The 12,113-nt window shown below is 48.8% G+C and overlaps 4 protein-coding genes across 4 annotated transcripts; 1 reads left to right on the top strand and 3 right to left on the bottom strand.

Annotated features, from left to right (window-relative positions):
• Positions 1 to 1,097: 1,097 nt before the first annotated feature.
• EDB93DRAFT_37221 (uncharacterized protein) lies at positions 1,098 to 3,087 on the bottom strand. Its single transcript, XM_041456217.1, has 2 exons — positions 3,031 to 3,087; positions 1,098 to 2,972 (listed from the first exon to the last, which is right to left on the bottom strand). Exon 2 carries the CDS (start codon positions 2,849 to 2,851, stop codon positions 1,259 to 1,261), a length of 1,593 nt encoding a protein of 530 aa, XP_041313805.1. The 5' UTR covers positions 2,852 to 2,972; positions 3,031 to 3,087; the 3' UTR covers positions 1,098 to 1,258.
• Positions 3,088 to 3,565: 478 nt separating this feature from the next.
• EDB93DRAFT_1073826 (uncharacterized protein) lies at positions 3,566 to 5,247 on the bottom strand (the record flags this gene model as incomplete). The annotated part of the gene is made up of 4 exons (XM_041445045.1): positions 3,566 to 4,573; positions 4,618 to 4,790; positions 4,825 to 5,074; positions 5,140 to 5,247. 4 exons carry the CDS (start codon positions 5,245 to 5,247, stop codon positions 3,566 to 3,568), a joined length of 1,539 nt encoding a protein of 512 aa, XP_041313804.1.
• A 188-nt stretch (positions 5,248 to 5,435) lies between these two features.
• On the top strand, positions 5,436 to 10,346 carry EDB93DRAFT_1244817 (Urb2/Npa2 family-domain-containing protein; the record flags this gene model as incomplete). Its single annotated transcript, XM_041452250.1, has 15 exons — positions 5,436 to 5,632; positions 5,686 to 5,779; positions 5,850 to 6,083; positions 6,244 to 6,759; positions 6,833 to 7,582; positions 7,633 to 7,790; positions 7,856 to 8,016; positions 8,094 to 8,422; positions 8,471 to 8,565; positions 8,613 to 8,774; positions 8,829 to 8,980; positions 9,036 to 9,218; positions 9,276 to 9,452; positions 9,505 to 9,638; positions 9,690 to 10,346. 15 exons carry the CDS (start codon positions 5,436 to 5,438, stop codon positions 10,344 to 10,346), a joined length of 3,999 nt encoding a protein of 1,332 aa, XP_041313803.1.
• A 71-nt stretch (positions 10,347 to 10,417) lies between these two features.
• EDB93DRAFT_1073881 (pyridoxal phosphate-dependent transferase) lies at positions 10,418 to 12,005 on the bottom strand (the record flags this gene model as incomplete). The annotated part of the gene is made up of 8 exons (XM_041445048.1): positions 10,418 to 10,681; positions 10,744 to 10,979; positions 11,034 to 11,251; positions 11,305 to 11,365; positions 11,421 to 11,485; positions 11,532 to 11,757; positions 11,815 to 11,829; positions 11,882 to 12,005. 8 exons carry the CDS (start codon positions 12,003 to 12,005, stop codon positions 10,418 to 10,420), a joined length of 1,209 nt encoding a protein of 402 aa, XP_041313802.1.
• Positions 12,006 to 12,113: the final 108 nt, after the last annotated feature.

Below are 12,113 nucleotides of genomic sequence, written 5' to 3'. Positions count from 1 at the left end.
TCAGCTCACCACTCGCTGATCACCTCGACTCCGGCACACAGACCACATTGTTTGTGTCCCGTGCATTTCCCGATGATTTTTCGATATCCTGCAACCTCACTTCACCATCCACACTTCTGCTAACCACTTTCTTCCCCTCCTGTCCGGAGACAGCACTATTGTCTGCGTTAATCCCCATCCTGCCAGTCCTCCTCTATCTGTTTCCCACTCCTCAAGTTCCACACCCGCACCGAGCCGTCCCTTGAACATGTCATCATCCGCTGCCCGCTTGGAAGATATGTGGCTCCCTCGACCCAATCCGTGTGTCTTTCAAATTTCTGGCTGGATTTTATCGTCGATGTCTCGTTTCTAACTACGGGTGAAGAGATAATGAATTATTGGGCCCAGCTCCATCTCAGCTTTCATCCAAAACAAAGTTCAAATCATCACTAGCGACAATATGTTTCTTAGCAGATCTTGACAATTCACAATGGTCGTATAGGTCAAGAATGCACTAGAAGTTTGAGGTGGTACGTTTTCCATGTAGTTGACTTCACGGCTTACAGCCTGAGCGCCCAACCCTCATTTCTGATCACGCATTCAATCATTCACAATTTTGATCCTCATTTTTTACTGTCAGGCCAATATGACATAGCTATATGTGCGTATGGCTTATATTTCATCCTCTCACCACACAAGAAACCACTCAGAACTTTTGCAATCACTCCTACCAGTCACCATGTTCATTTATCCAGTCCCGCTTTGGGGCCGATGGGCCTACCATTCATCGAGCCTGTAGCTAGCTAGTATATTCTGATTACAGCTCGTCAGCGCCTGTTCACAGCCCATGATGCTGCCTATGTTCATCAGAATGTATATATTTCCGTTGGATCCATGCTCCAACCTTGCCCTTGCTGGAGTTGTGCTCGAGTCTCGCTGCTCACTGAACAGTAATCAGACCAAGACCCGCATCATTCACGCAGCACGTGGTCTTGCTCACCAGATGCAGAGTGCTGAGTACAAGTAGTACACGCTGCTGCATGCTGCAATGATCGTGGGACGCGTCAACAAGCCAGTAAAACTGGGTGCACCAATATAGATCGCACTCGCGAGCACAATATGTAACAAAAAAGAAATGGCATTGCGAACTTGAGTTGATAAATTTTCTGTTGAAATTTCTATCGTCTAACTTGTAACGGAGCATCAACTACACGGGAGTCAAAAGAACCTATGTGTGCACCCGGATTGAAGACATCAGAGCCCCTAGTCGTGCTAAACACTACGAGGGATTTAATTGTCCATCTCCAACGAGCTTTTTATCAGCCGTCTTCGGGACCGTCTCGTCAATGGCTGAAAAGAGCACCCAAAGCGATTCATGTTTAACGGTGAGCGGCATGTTTATTCTCTGTGGTTCTTCGCCTTTGAACTGCAACCCAACGATCACAGAAGCAGGAATGTTGCCAGCTCGTACAGCAGAAAAAGTTGCAGCACGCAAAGAATGACGTTTATCTTTGATTTTTTTTGTTCTGGAATCAGCGACCAGGCGATATCCACAGACGTGGGGATGGCGGAGTACCGTCGAGGCTACTTCACGAAATAGTTTCGAAACCAATCCGAAGGGGGTGAGCTCATAATAATAGAGATAGAGGGCGATCTCTTTCCAAAGCTCAAAAGGCAGCGGTGGACATGTGGTGTTGGATGGCACATCATCACTGCTATCAACTCCCTGAACGAATTTCCTCGTTTTATCACGAAAACGATTGTGGTAGCAAATCTCCACAGCGCGCTCAAAGAGTGCGGGGTCGATGCGAAAGCCAAGGCGAGCGAGGGCAGTGATACCTGGCGTAGAAGGTGAAGATGCGTAGAATGATGGTAGAAACTGGAGGGCGTTTGTGTGACTGAATGTCGTCGTGTGCGCGTCTTTGACGACTTTGACGATTGCACAATGGTAGACGGAGAACGCGATTCCAAAGTATTCACCAGGATTATGCTTCTGCTCCATGATCGCATTGATCAGGCGTGACACAGAAGCCTGTAAGCATCGCTCGTCGTCAAGATGTGTTGCGATGCAGACAACAGTGTCTTCGCGAACCCATGTGAACTCTTTTCTTTTCGGCTCGAGATGGTAAATATGACTGATATTGTCGTATATCTGAGGAACAAACGTGATGCTGGCCATGAAGCATGCAATTGACCACTGATCGTCCATGAGTTGGCTGTGATCAAATAAAAGCTCGATATCGTAGACGTGCTTGGCAATGGCTCGGCTAACCATGCACTGCCCAATCATGACCTCTAGCAACGAGATTCGAATACGTTCATCTGGAGATGGGAAGTCACTAATGGCGAGCAGGTCGCTCAAAGCCACATGAGATCCAGTGCACGTAAAAGATTGGTACGTTGCGATGCCAGAATCATTGACGGTCGGTGGTGTTGGCCTCTTGTACCTGTGCTCAGGGGGGCATCGTGATGCGCAAGCTAGGTTGCCGTAATGGTCTTCGGAAACGTACTCAGTAAAATCATACGTCGACGGAAGGCATTCTAAGGAGAAAAAAGGCATCCCGTTTATGTGGAAGATGTTGCGATCAAGATCTACTTCATAGATCCATTCGATGAAGATGTCATTTTTAGGTCGCACCCGGGATGGGGGCGAGAAATCATCACCGCCTTCTATGATTATGAGAGAATCTGATAGACTTTGCACCCCGTCCAGTATCTCTCCCAACACCTGCCGATAGGTCGCGATGGCATTGTGATGTTGCATGGTCTCGAGCACATTTACGCCAAGCCCTTCTGGATAGCTATCAGAATTGTGGTATTGAGCGAAATAAATGTTCCGATAGCGGAGCACGTAGTATCCGCGAGTTCCCATGCCTGTACTGAGACCTAGATGATAGTCTCAAGCGTTGATCGATTGATCAATGTGCGATCTGTTAGGAGTAGAACCTAAAAGACGGGTCTCGGTGGTGAAAGGACCACTATGAATATTGAGTCTAGAGATAGATACAGCCTGTATGAGCTAGTGTGAAAACTGAATAAAAACTAACATACCTCAACGTTGGTGAAAGGACCGCTGAGGTACAAACAGTGTGATACAACGAGATTTAATAGGGGACGAAGGCCGCTGTCCACTTTCGCTGTTTTAAAGCAGATGTTATATAAGTAAATCACACCCCTGTCCTAAAATCAATCCTAGCAATTATTAAGAGGTTTCAAGTCCTGAGTCTCAAAACGCACATGAAATCAACATCCAGTGTGCGGGAACAAAATTTGAGCTTACAATAAATCATGACTGCTCGATTTTCCAAAAGTTGATTCAATTCATAGGGTGACGTAATGAAATGGCAGTAGTCAATCACGGTTCAGGGCCACCAGCTGCCGTTGAACATCTAGCAAGAAGGCTGACATCGGAATCGGCAAGATCAGGTTGTTGCGTTCAAGCGTCACGTCGTGATCGCCAAGCGAGTACCAGTATTTCTGCGAAACCTGGAACCAAAAGTTCCTTATATTTCGTAGATAGGCCAAGAGTTGAGCAACAGAACACATAATCAGCATAGTAAATGAAACATAGATGCATGTATGTACTCTATCTCCGTTTCGACCCAGAATTTTGCTTCCACTGCTGCCAGCCTGATCTCGTTTGAGGAACAGCAGGCGGCGGAACCGCAACCTTTAGACTGGTTGATGTAGGTGGAGCAGCTACTGCTGGAGGCGCGGGTTGGGAAAACGTCGGCGCAAAAGCAGAACTTTGGTCGCGTCTCTTAGAATCTGAGACGGGCGCAGTAGGTCCCCAGCCGCCTGTTGTGGGAGGCAAGGGAGGTGGCCCACTGGGCGGAGGCATGCAGGGAGGGAGAGGTACGCTAGGTGGACGCACAATTGCTGGCGGGGTTGGAGGTCGACCGCCTAGAGGGAACGCATTCATAGGAGTAACTGGAGGATGAGGCGGTGTTACATAGGGTGGCGGAGGTGGTGGCGCTGCAGTATTGTCGGGAGGAGGCGGTCTGACGGACTGAGAGCTACCGACATCAAGAGATGTCCAGCCACCAGTGCGAAATGTTGGCGTAGCTGCGCTAAAAGAGGTTGGAGGCGGACTAGCCACTGGCGGTGGCGGAAGTGGTGCGAGAGGCGCAGAGGACGCATTGGAATCCAAAGATGCCCAACCTGACCGCTTGAAACCGGTCACAGGCTCAACTGGTGCTGATACGGTTGCCCAGCCAACTTTCTTCAAGTTGCTTGATTGAGCCTCAGATGGAAGTGACGCCTCTGCAGCAGCAGAGGCGAGTGCAGGAGGAACGATGGCTGGTGTAGCTGTAGGTTTTGCCATCTTTATCCCAGCAGCCTTGGCAATTTTGCGAAGCTCCTTTTCTTCTCGCTTGCGCTCTTTCTCCTTACGCTTATCGACATCTTCTTGGGTAGTCATACGTGTGTTGGCTTGCATATCCCGGAGGCGTGCCTTGTGGTGATGCGCGTACGAGTTTGTGTGTTCATCATACTGCGCGACATTTTGAAATTGCTTCTCACAAAGCGCACAGTAGAACGGTTTGAGGGTGTCTGAAATTTCCGACTTGAGTGCAGCCCGACGGGCGGCATCGTCCTGAAACGAGATTAGTACGCTCTGCTCTGTTATATCGTTAGCACGTTTGGGCTCGCCTCTCGTGCTTTTCTTTGATACCCGGTTTCCTTTCGTTGTCGCTCAGAGTCCAACTTGCGCCTTTCCGCAACTGTTGTCTCGATCATTCGAAAATCTTGAGTCGTTTTTCCTAGACCAGTCAAATCATTTTTCACATGAAATGGTATAGGATCGACGCGCGCTGCAGCAGAAGGATTAGCGATATAGTTCACGACAGGAATGATTGAACGTGCCATCTGCAGATAGTCCCAACGGTTGACCCTCTGACCAACCAAGTTTTGCGAGCATCGCAAAGCCCTTGTTGGTGCTTTTGATCTTGGTCTCGATGGTGATAACCTCCCTTTCTGGACCGCGGACATATTCGTCATATTTTTCAATGTCCATTACATCGGGAGTAGGCGACGGTGACCTTGAGACTAGCGAGACGCCGTCGTCGTCGTCGTCATCAACATCTTGGTGAGAGCGCTGGGATGGATGCACGGGAGGGCAGTAGGGGTGTTTTATTCGTGCCAGAAAATATGGCAGAGTACCTTCATAGAATTCGTTTGGTTTTGCACAAATTGTGCTTGTTCTTGAGTGTCTGTATCAGGTCGAGACATGGGAATTGCATTCCAGCGAGCTATGCTCTGAGCAGACATGGTGAGAGAAGTAGCAGACGATGAAAGTGCTCGGACCAACGCATCAACCGCGTTTCAAATATACATAATACAGTGACCCCTCCATGGGAGGTGCAATCTGTTCAAAAAGTCATATGTATGATTCCGTCACGTGACATCTATAACTTTTCCTTCATCATGATTGATGCGGCAGAGCTCATACCCTTTCAATGACAACACCCTTGTCCGCCCAGTCTTTTGTTAGGCTCCTAAAAGCCCCCACAGATCCACCTAATCCAGGGAGCCCACCAAAAATCCAAATCGCTTGTGCAGCATGGGATGATGCTACTCTTCACATTCCAAATAAGCACGAACTCATCGCCGAGTTCATACTCACCCGACTGCTCAAAGACAAATCAAAAACCAGGTGTGTCAGCTTATGCGGAGTGCAGCCATTTTTTATGACAACCGATGAATCAGCGACAATCCGGTAATTGATGCGCGATACTGGTCCCTTCTTCGTAAGGTTTTGGTATTAGATGGCAGCGAAGGGGCAGGTGCACGCGGCCTGAAAGTCTGGCTTGGCTCTCTTCTTAATCGCACACCGCTTGCACCAATTATAATCTCGATTCTTACTCTCCTAGGCGAAGCTGCCAGTTACAAAGGCGAAAGAGCTCCTTGTACTCGTGTGTCCGTGCTTCTCTGTCCTGTGGCCGTTAAGTGTCCACAAAATTGGCGTGGAGACGTTATTAGAGTGCCTGGGTGCTATACTGAACGTTCCTGCTGAGCTGGTTAACGATGAGATATTGGGAGATATGTGTGACACAGTCGTATTTTCGTATAGAGAAGCACTAGGAAATGCTGGGAACAAAAAGAAGGTGCGCAGTACCAGTATTTTTTTATGTGGCGAAAAAAAACTTAAGACATTTGCATAGCTACCCGCGACCTTCCTCCAATATCATCTCTCATCCTGGATTCATGCAATCTCGTCATCATCCCATCTATCTCCACAGTTGAATAAAACAATATACGCCGCAGGGAACGGAGACTCTCTTCTCTCTCGACGCGCTTCGTGCATCCTCCTCATCTGAGAGCTTATTCACGGCCCTAACTTCTTTGTCCAACTCATCATCCACAATAAATGCTGCCATCCCGCTCCTACCTCGCCTCTTCAGCACCCATACGCACTTCCTACGGCGGTACCGCACTAGTTTATTCCCTGCTTCCCAGAATAACATACAGAGCCGTGAAAACGACATGAGAATGTCATCCATGGCATTCTTCGCGTCGTGCCTCAAGTTATTAGCCGAGAACGAACTGAGCTGGGATGCAAGAGTGGGTTTGGTCAGTGTTATCGAGAGCGAGCGCATTTACGCGAGTCAAGGTGCGGGAGAGGTGGAGGCAGTCAGAGAGGATGCAGTGCGGATATTGGAGGAGGAGGAAGCGGAGGAAGAGGTGGTACGTTTGGCTTTGGACGTGCTGGCTGCACTCGCGAGAATGGACTATGATGTAATTGAACCTGTAGCAGGAAGGGTACTTCCTCGGTTGATATTGGTAAGCTTTGCGCTTCGTTTGTCTTTTTTCTGCAAATCAATGCGTCCGCCATTCCTGATGATTCTTTCTTCAGACTCGCCCATCTTCCTCCATACACAAATCAGCCAACGTACTTCTTGACATCTTCCTCGATTTTCACTCCAAGACGCGCACGTTACACGCATACATTCATGCGCTCTTTGATGCCTGTACCTCTCTTCCTTCCATCAGATCCCTTGCGTCACCACAAGAATTATACAGCTGTGGACGTACCTCTGCTATCCTCTCACCTACCCACCTTTGCTCACTCGCGCAAGCATTCCGCACATTCCTCACACCTACCCAAGTAAAAGAGGCAGCTCAGATTACCCTGACTCTCAAAAACACTTTTAATACCTACCAACACCTTTCCTCACTCATAAAAACTAGCGAGATTCAAGACAGGCCCCGTAAAAAGCAACGAAAAAACGACCCTGCCCCGTCATCTGCGAGTCCAGCGCCCTCGCAGGCCATGTGGGAAGTAGATGTTCATGCACTTTCACTTTCCCTCACTCTCAAGTTTGCGGCTTTATTCCTGTTGAATCTCCCATCCTCATTCGTCACCGCGGAGGTCCGCGAGGCTTTGCTTGAGGCGAGCGTATGGGCCATGGAGGCCGCTCGCTCGCTTCTTTGTAACAAGACTTCTAAAATTTCCTGGGGAGACCAAGTGACAAGTGCTGCGTTTCTTCGTTTTGCGTATCATCTGCTGGCTTGGAAGTGCGACAGACAACTGGGAGATATCCGAGGACTATTGGGGGTTGCCAAAATGGAAGAGGGTGCGGAGGGCGAGTTAGTGCTTGAAATCGTGTGTCTTCCTCCTCTCTTTTGTTGGAAGGGCCTGATTGGGTTTTTTAGTTGCGATTTCTCTTTGCGTGGTCTTCTAGATCGGACACTGATGTAGAAGTGGAAACTGTGTTGGATTTTGCCCTGGCGTATATCGAGGCACGAGTGGAGAACATGGACGGCTTGATGGTACTCTACCTAATCGTCGAGCGGTGGTTAGATCTTGTGGAGTACGTGCTATCTCTTTGATTCCTCTTTGTGGTTCTATTGATTGATGTACACCTCAACCATGCAGTGCTCGAGGGTCTAAATCTTCCCTCGATCGCCTGATCGGACTTATATTCTCTATTTCGCCCATGTCTACGTGTCACCCGGATGTGCGGGGCTTGCAGCCAAAAGATGTTCTCTGGGGTGTCTTGCACAATGCACAGTTTTGGGAGATGGGCAATATACGAGGTAAGATAATCCGTTGCTCTGATTCCTCGTAGTGTTTTCATTTTTCCATATTGATACTTACCACTCAACGACAACAGTTTCCGTTCTTGCATACCTCACATCCTCGCCTAATTCTATGACAGGTTCGGCATTGAATCAGCTCAGCAACACTTACTGCATCCTCTTATATGTTCCCCCTGAGTACCTCACTAAACAAGCTCGCGTGGAACTGGTGCACCGGGCAATGGAGGGGGATGTCACTATTTCGTCGTTGCTGTATGCGATCACCGCAGAGAACACAACAAAGGGCAAACGTAAGCGTGACGAAGGAAGGGACCTGGAAGATGTGAGGCAAACGCTCATGCACATACGTGTATTCCTTCAACGGATGGGGAAACTCGGGTATCTAAACATGTCTGATCACGGAGTATGTCTTCATGGGCTTTCTTTAGTTCTGGCTGACGTGTGCTTGTAGAGCGCCAGGGACTATGTGCAGCACCTTATGAGCATGGTGTCAGATAATGCGGTGTTGAAAGAGGCCACAATAAATCTTGTGGAACTTTATATTGCGTATGTCTTCCCGCTGTTCCTCTGTAAGGTTACCGACCCCCGAACAGTGCGCTCCTGCGAGCATCAGATAAAGACCCTTCCGCCTCAGCTGCGTGTGCTTCGATCTTCTGCTCTCTCGCGCAGTCTGGTTCTCTTAGTGAAGAGAGCGTTCCCCGTTTATGTGTGCTCCAGCTTGTTGAGCGTCTCAGACAGAATTTTTCTGTTTCCAGGTGCGTCCATTCGTCATTCTGTATAAATGCAAGTTCCTCTGATAATGCCGATAGTCTTCCCGACTTGATAATTGCATCAATGAAAGAACTGCACGTTGCACTATCTCGAGTTTCACACCCTAACGTCATCGACGCACTCCCCACGAGCGGGACTATCAAAGTATGGGCAAGCCATCTTTCATTTGGTCATTGGTTAGGCGTTGCCAGTAAGCATTCAAGCATCCTTGATTTCGGTAGCGCTAACTTGTTTTGTTTTCTCAGCCACTTCAAGTTCTGGGTATGGTCAACATGCTGCAGCCAACCTCTTGCGAAACAGAGAAAAATGCAAGTTTTCTGCAGAAATACTGGGTCTTCTTTTTGAGGAACTGCGTTGTTTGCCTAATGTCGACCGCAGGATGCATCTTGACCTTGCAGTAGGAGTATCTATATTTTCTACGGAAGCCGGTGGGTTGTTTTTGTCAGTTCGGGTCCATTGGTCGAACTAAGTTGAGGTCAACGTAGGAGACATCAAATCCTTGGATGAAGTCGTCTCAAGCGGATGCAAGCATCTTTCAGTCGACGACTTCTCACACCTATTGGACACAATATATGAAGCACTTGAAAGCACGCGATTTCCTCCGACTCAATGCGTGCGTCTAGTGCATGTAGCCACTGTCTTTTTACATGATGCACCTCAAGGTAGATGTCATAGCTTCCAATATTTCTGAACACCTTTCTTACTCTGTCGTAGGGACTTTGAAGGTCGTTCAGGGGTTTTTCAGTCAGTGTTTGAACCTCTTTATTGGACACACACATTTCTTCGCGGATCATGTGGTATTGAAGTTAGCTTGCCTTGAGTTTGTGGCTCGGCAATGTTCAGATAGGGTGCGTCGTAGTCTATTTTATCATCGATCCTAATTTGACGCTTCATTCCAGCCTGCAGCTCTTCGCCCTGTCGACCCCGGTCCCATCCATGTCCTGCTCTCTAAGATCCTTCGTGGGTCTCCAACACATGACAGTACCACCACACCCGCGGTCTTCCACGCCTCCACCGCAATCCTAAACGCACTCGTTCGGCTGCGGCGCGATCTTGTCATCCACATTCTGCCTCATCTGGGAATGGTCCTCCGCCAACTGGTCTCATGCACACGCAGTTTACGGCCCCAGCTAGCTGCAAAGCAGAGTCGCATCGTCACCGACACCCTCCCATCGTGGATAGCACCATCTGAGCCCATGGGTGTGCCAGAAGCTCGTGCACTTGCACGGCTCTTCACCTCTTTGACGACAAAGAGTGTTCCCCGCGTGCACGTGCAGCCCAATGCAGAGCAGAAGGCAGAGAGCCTGTCCAAATCGTTTGCTAAACATGCTGCTTATGTGCTTACTGCGCACATTGACGCTGTGAACGACCCGTTGTGCGTCATACGGGCGGATGTGAGGCGTGAGCTTGAGCCAGGCCTGTTTTCGTTGTGCGAGATGATGGGTACGCACAGTCGTGATGCTGTTATGGTGAGCGCCTTAGACGCGAGTGGGAAGAGCGTGTTGAAGGCACTCTGGAAGCAATATGAAAAACAACGCTATATTGGGAAGGGGTAGAGCTTCACATTTATATCGGATTCATATATACATATTGTCGATCTATCTACTTGCATCGATTCTCTTCACATCTACGCTGGTCTAACGGCCTTGACGTACACATCTCTGAACAAGGTTTTCTTCTTAGGCGGCGCATTCTCGGGTTTCCATCCCGCAGCAGTCTTCTCTTCTTTGAGCGTGCGCAGGAGCCCTAGGAAGTCTTCTATCGCTTGAGGCGATGTCTGAATGTGCATCAGAAGGCGAGACCCATTCAGCTTAATGGGATCAGGAAGTTGTGCGGCCCGCTCGACTACTTCCCAGTATTCAACCCCGATAGGCGAAGGGTCATAGAACAACTGATAGAAGGTCACTATCGATTTCATGCGGCATTCTCTAACTTTATTAGAGTACCACCCACCATGCAAGTTTCAGCGGGACTCAAAATGCCAACGCCGAGCTGTTCTAGGCCCTGCTGCATCCGCTTTGCAAGGGCGTGCACACGAGGGAGCATAGGGAAATTGTAAGTGAGTGCGTAGGCAGCGCAGCCAGCCATGTACCCAGTCTGGCGCATACCCCCACCAAAGAGCTTTCGGAACCATCGCGCCTTGGTTATAAATGGCTTTGAGCCAACTAGTATAGTTCCGATGGGTGCACCTAGGCAAGTTGGTGAGCATCGTCAACGACAAAATGTCACTGAGCATGTCTTACCAAGTCCCTTGCTGAGACATAAGCTCACAGACTCAAATGGATCACAGAGCTCTTTCATGGACAATCCGGTTTCTGCTGCAACATGCCAGATGCGCGCACCGTCGAGGTGCATGATGATACCCCGACTACGTGCGTTCTTCGAAATTTCAATCACGTCGTCCTGTGGAATGATGGTTCCGTTCAATGTATTCTCAAGCGCTATGATGCGCGTTGGGGCACTTCAACGGCGGCGTCACTAGAGCGGTCGAGCGACATTTATTTTGGCACTTACACATGGACGTCTGTACCAGATACGATACGAGGTTCGATGTCCTCCCAGGTAAGATGATGTTCTGGTCATAAGCATTAAATAATTTGAAATACGGGTTTAAATTGGAGATAACATACCGTTAGCGGGAATAATTGGGATACTGTTGGCACCTGAGTGAAAAGCGGCGCCACCAGCTTCCATGCTAGCAAGCGTTGAAGAAATATTTCTTGAGAGACAAGCAAGCTTACCGGTATATATGGGCCTGTGCATCTGTGATGACTGAATACGGAGGCTGCTGTAAGTGAGTCCTGAGGGCAACTTGATTTGACATTGTGCCCGTGGGTAGAAAGAGGCCTGCTTCTTTTCCGGTGATCTTCGCAACGTGAGTTTCAAGCAAGGCGGTGGATGGCTCGAAGTATACATCGTCCCCGAGGGACGCACGGAGAGCATAGGCATTCATCTCCTCAGTCGGTACTAATCACAATAATATCCCATTAGTGTGGATTCGTGTTCCATATTGAAATAGAATACCTGTGATAGTGTCCGCTGGAGATGCTCTGTGAAACAAATCCCTCATGCAATGGTGCAAACCACTCACACACAAATGTCCTCGAAATTTCTTGGACCTTGATGATGTTGTCATCATCTTGAGTCTTGGTATGCACGTCGCAAGCAATTTCCTGCGCGATTTCAGCGAAACGGTCGTCTGTGAGGGAAGGCATTTGTCAATGAGATATTGGAGGACTGTGCCATATCTCTGGTATTTATATTATGTTGTCCTGCTGACTTGCGGAACTCCGGTGCGTAGGCGGATGATCCAATTATCTAAA

This window comes from Suillus bovinus, assembly GCF_016758785.1.
Source record: "Suillus bovinus strain UH-Sbo-P2 chromosome Unknown EDB93scaffold_1, whole genome shotgun sequence".
Taxonomy (NCBI): Eukaryota; Fungi; Basidiomycota; class Agaricomycetes; order Boletales; family Suillaceae; genus Suillus; species Suillus bovinus.
Note: the sequence above shows the minus strand (reverse complement) of the source record. Positions and strands in the feature narration are given on the sequence as shown.

What these genes read in the sequence shown, in the direction of transcription:
- EDB93DRAFT_37221 (XM_041456217.1), bottom strand. Translation starts at nt 2,851, where the DNA reads ATGGGAACTCGCGGATACTACGTGCTCCGCTATCGGAACATTTATTTC.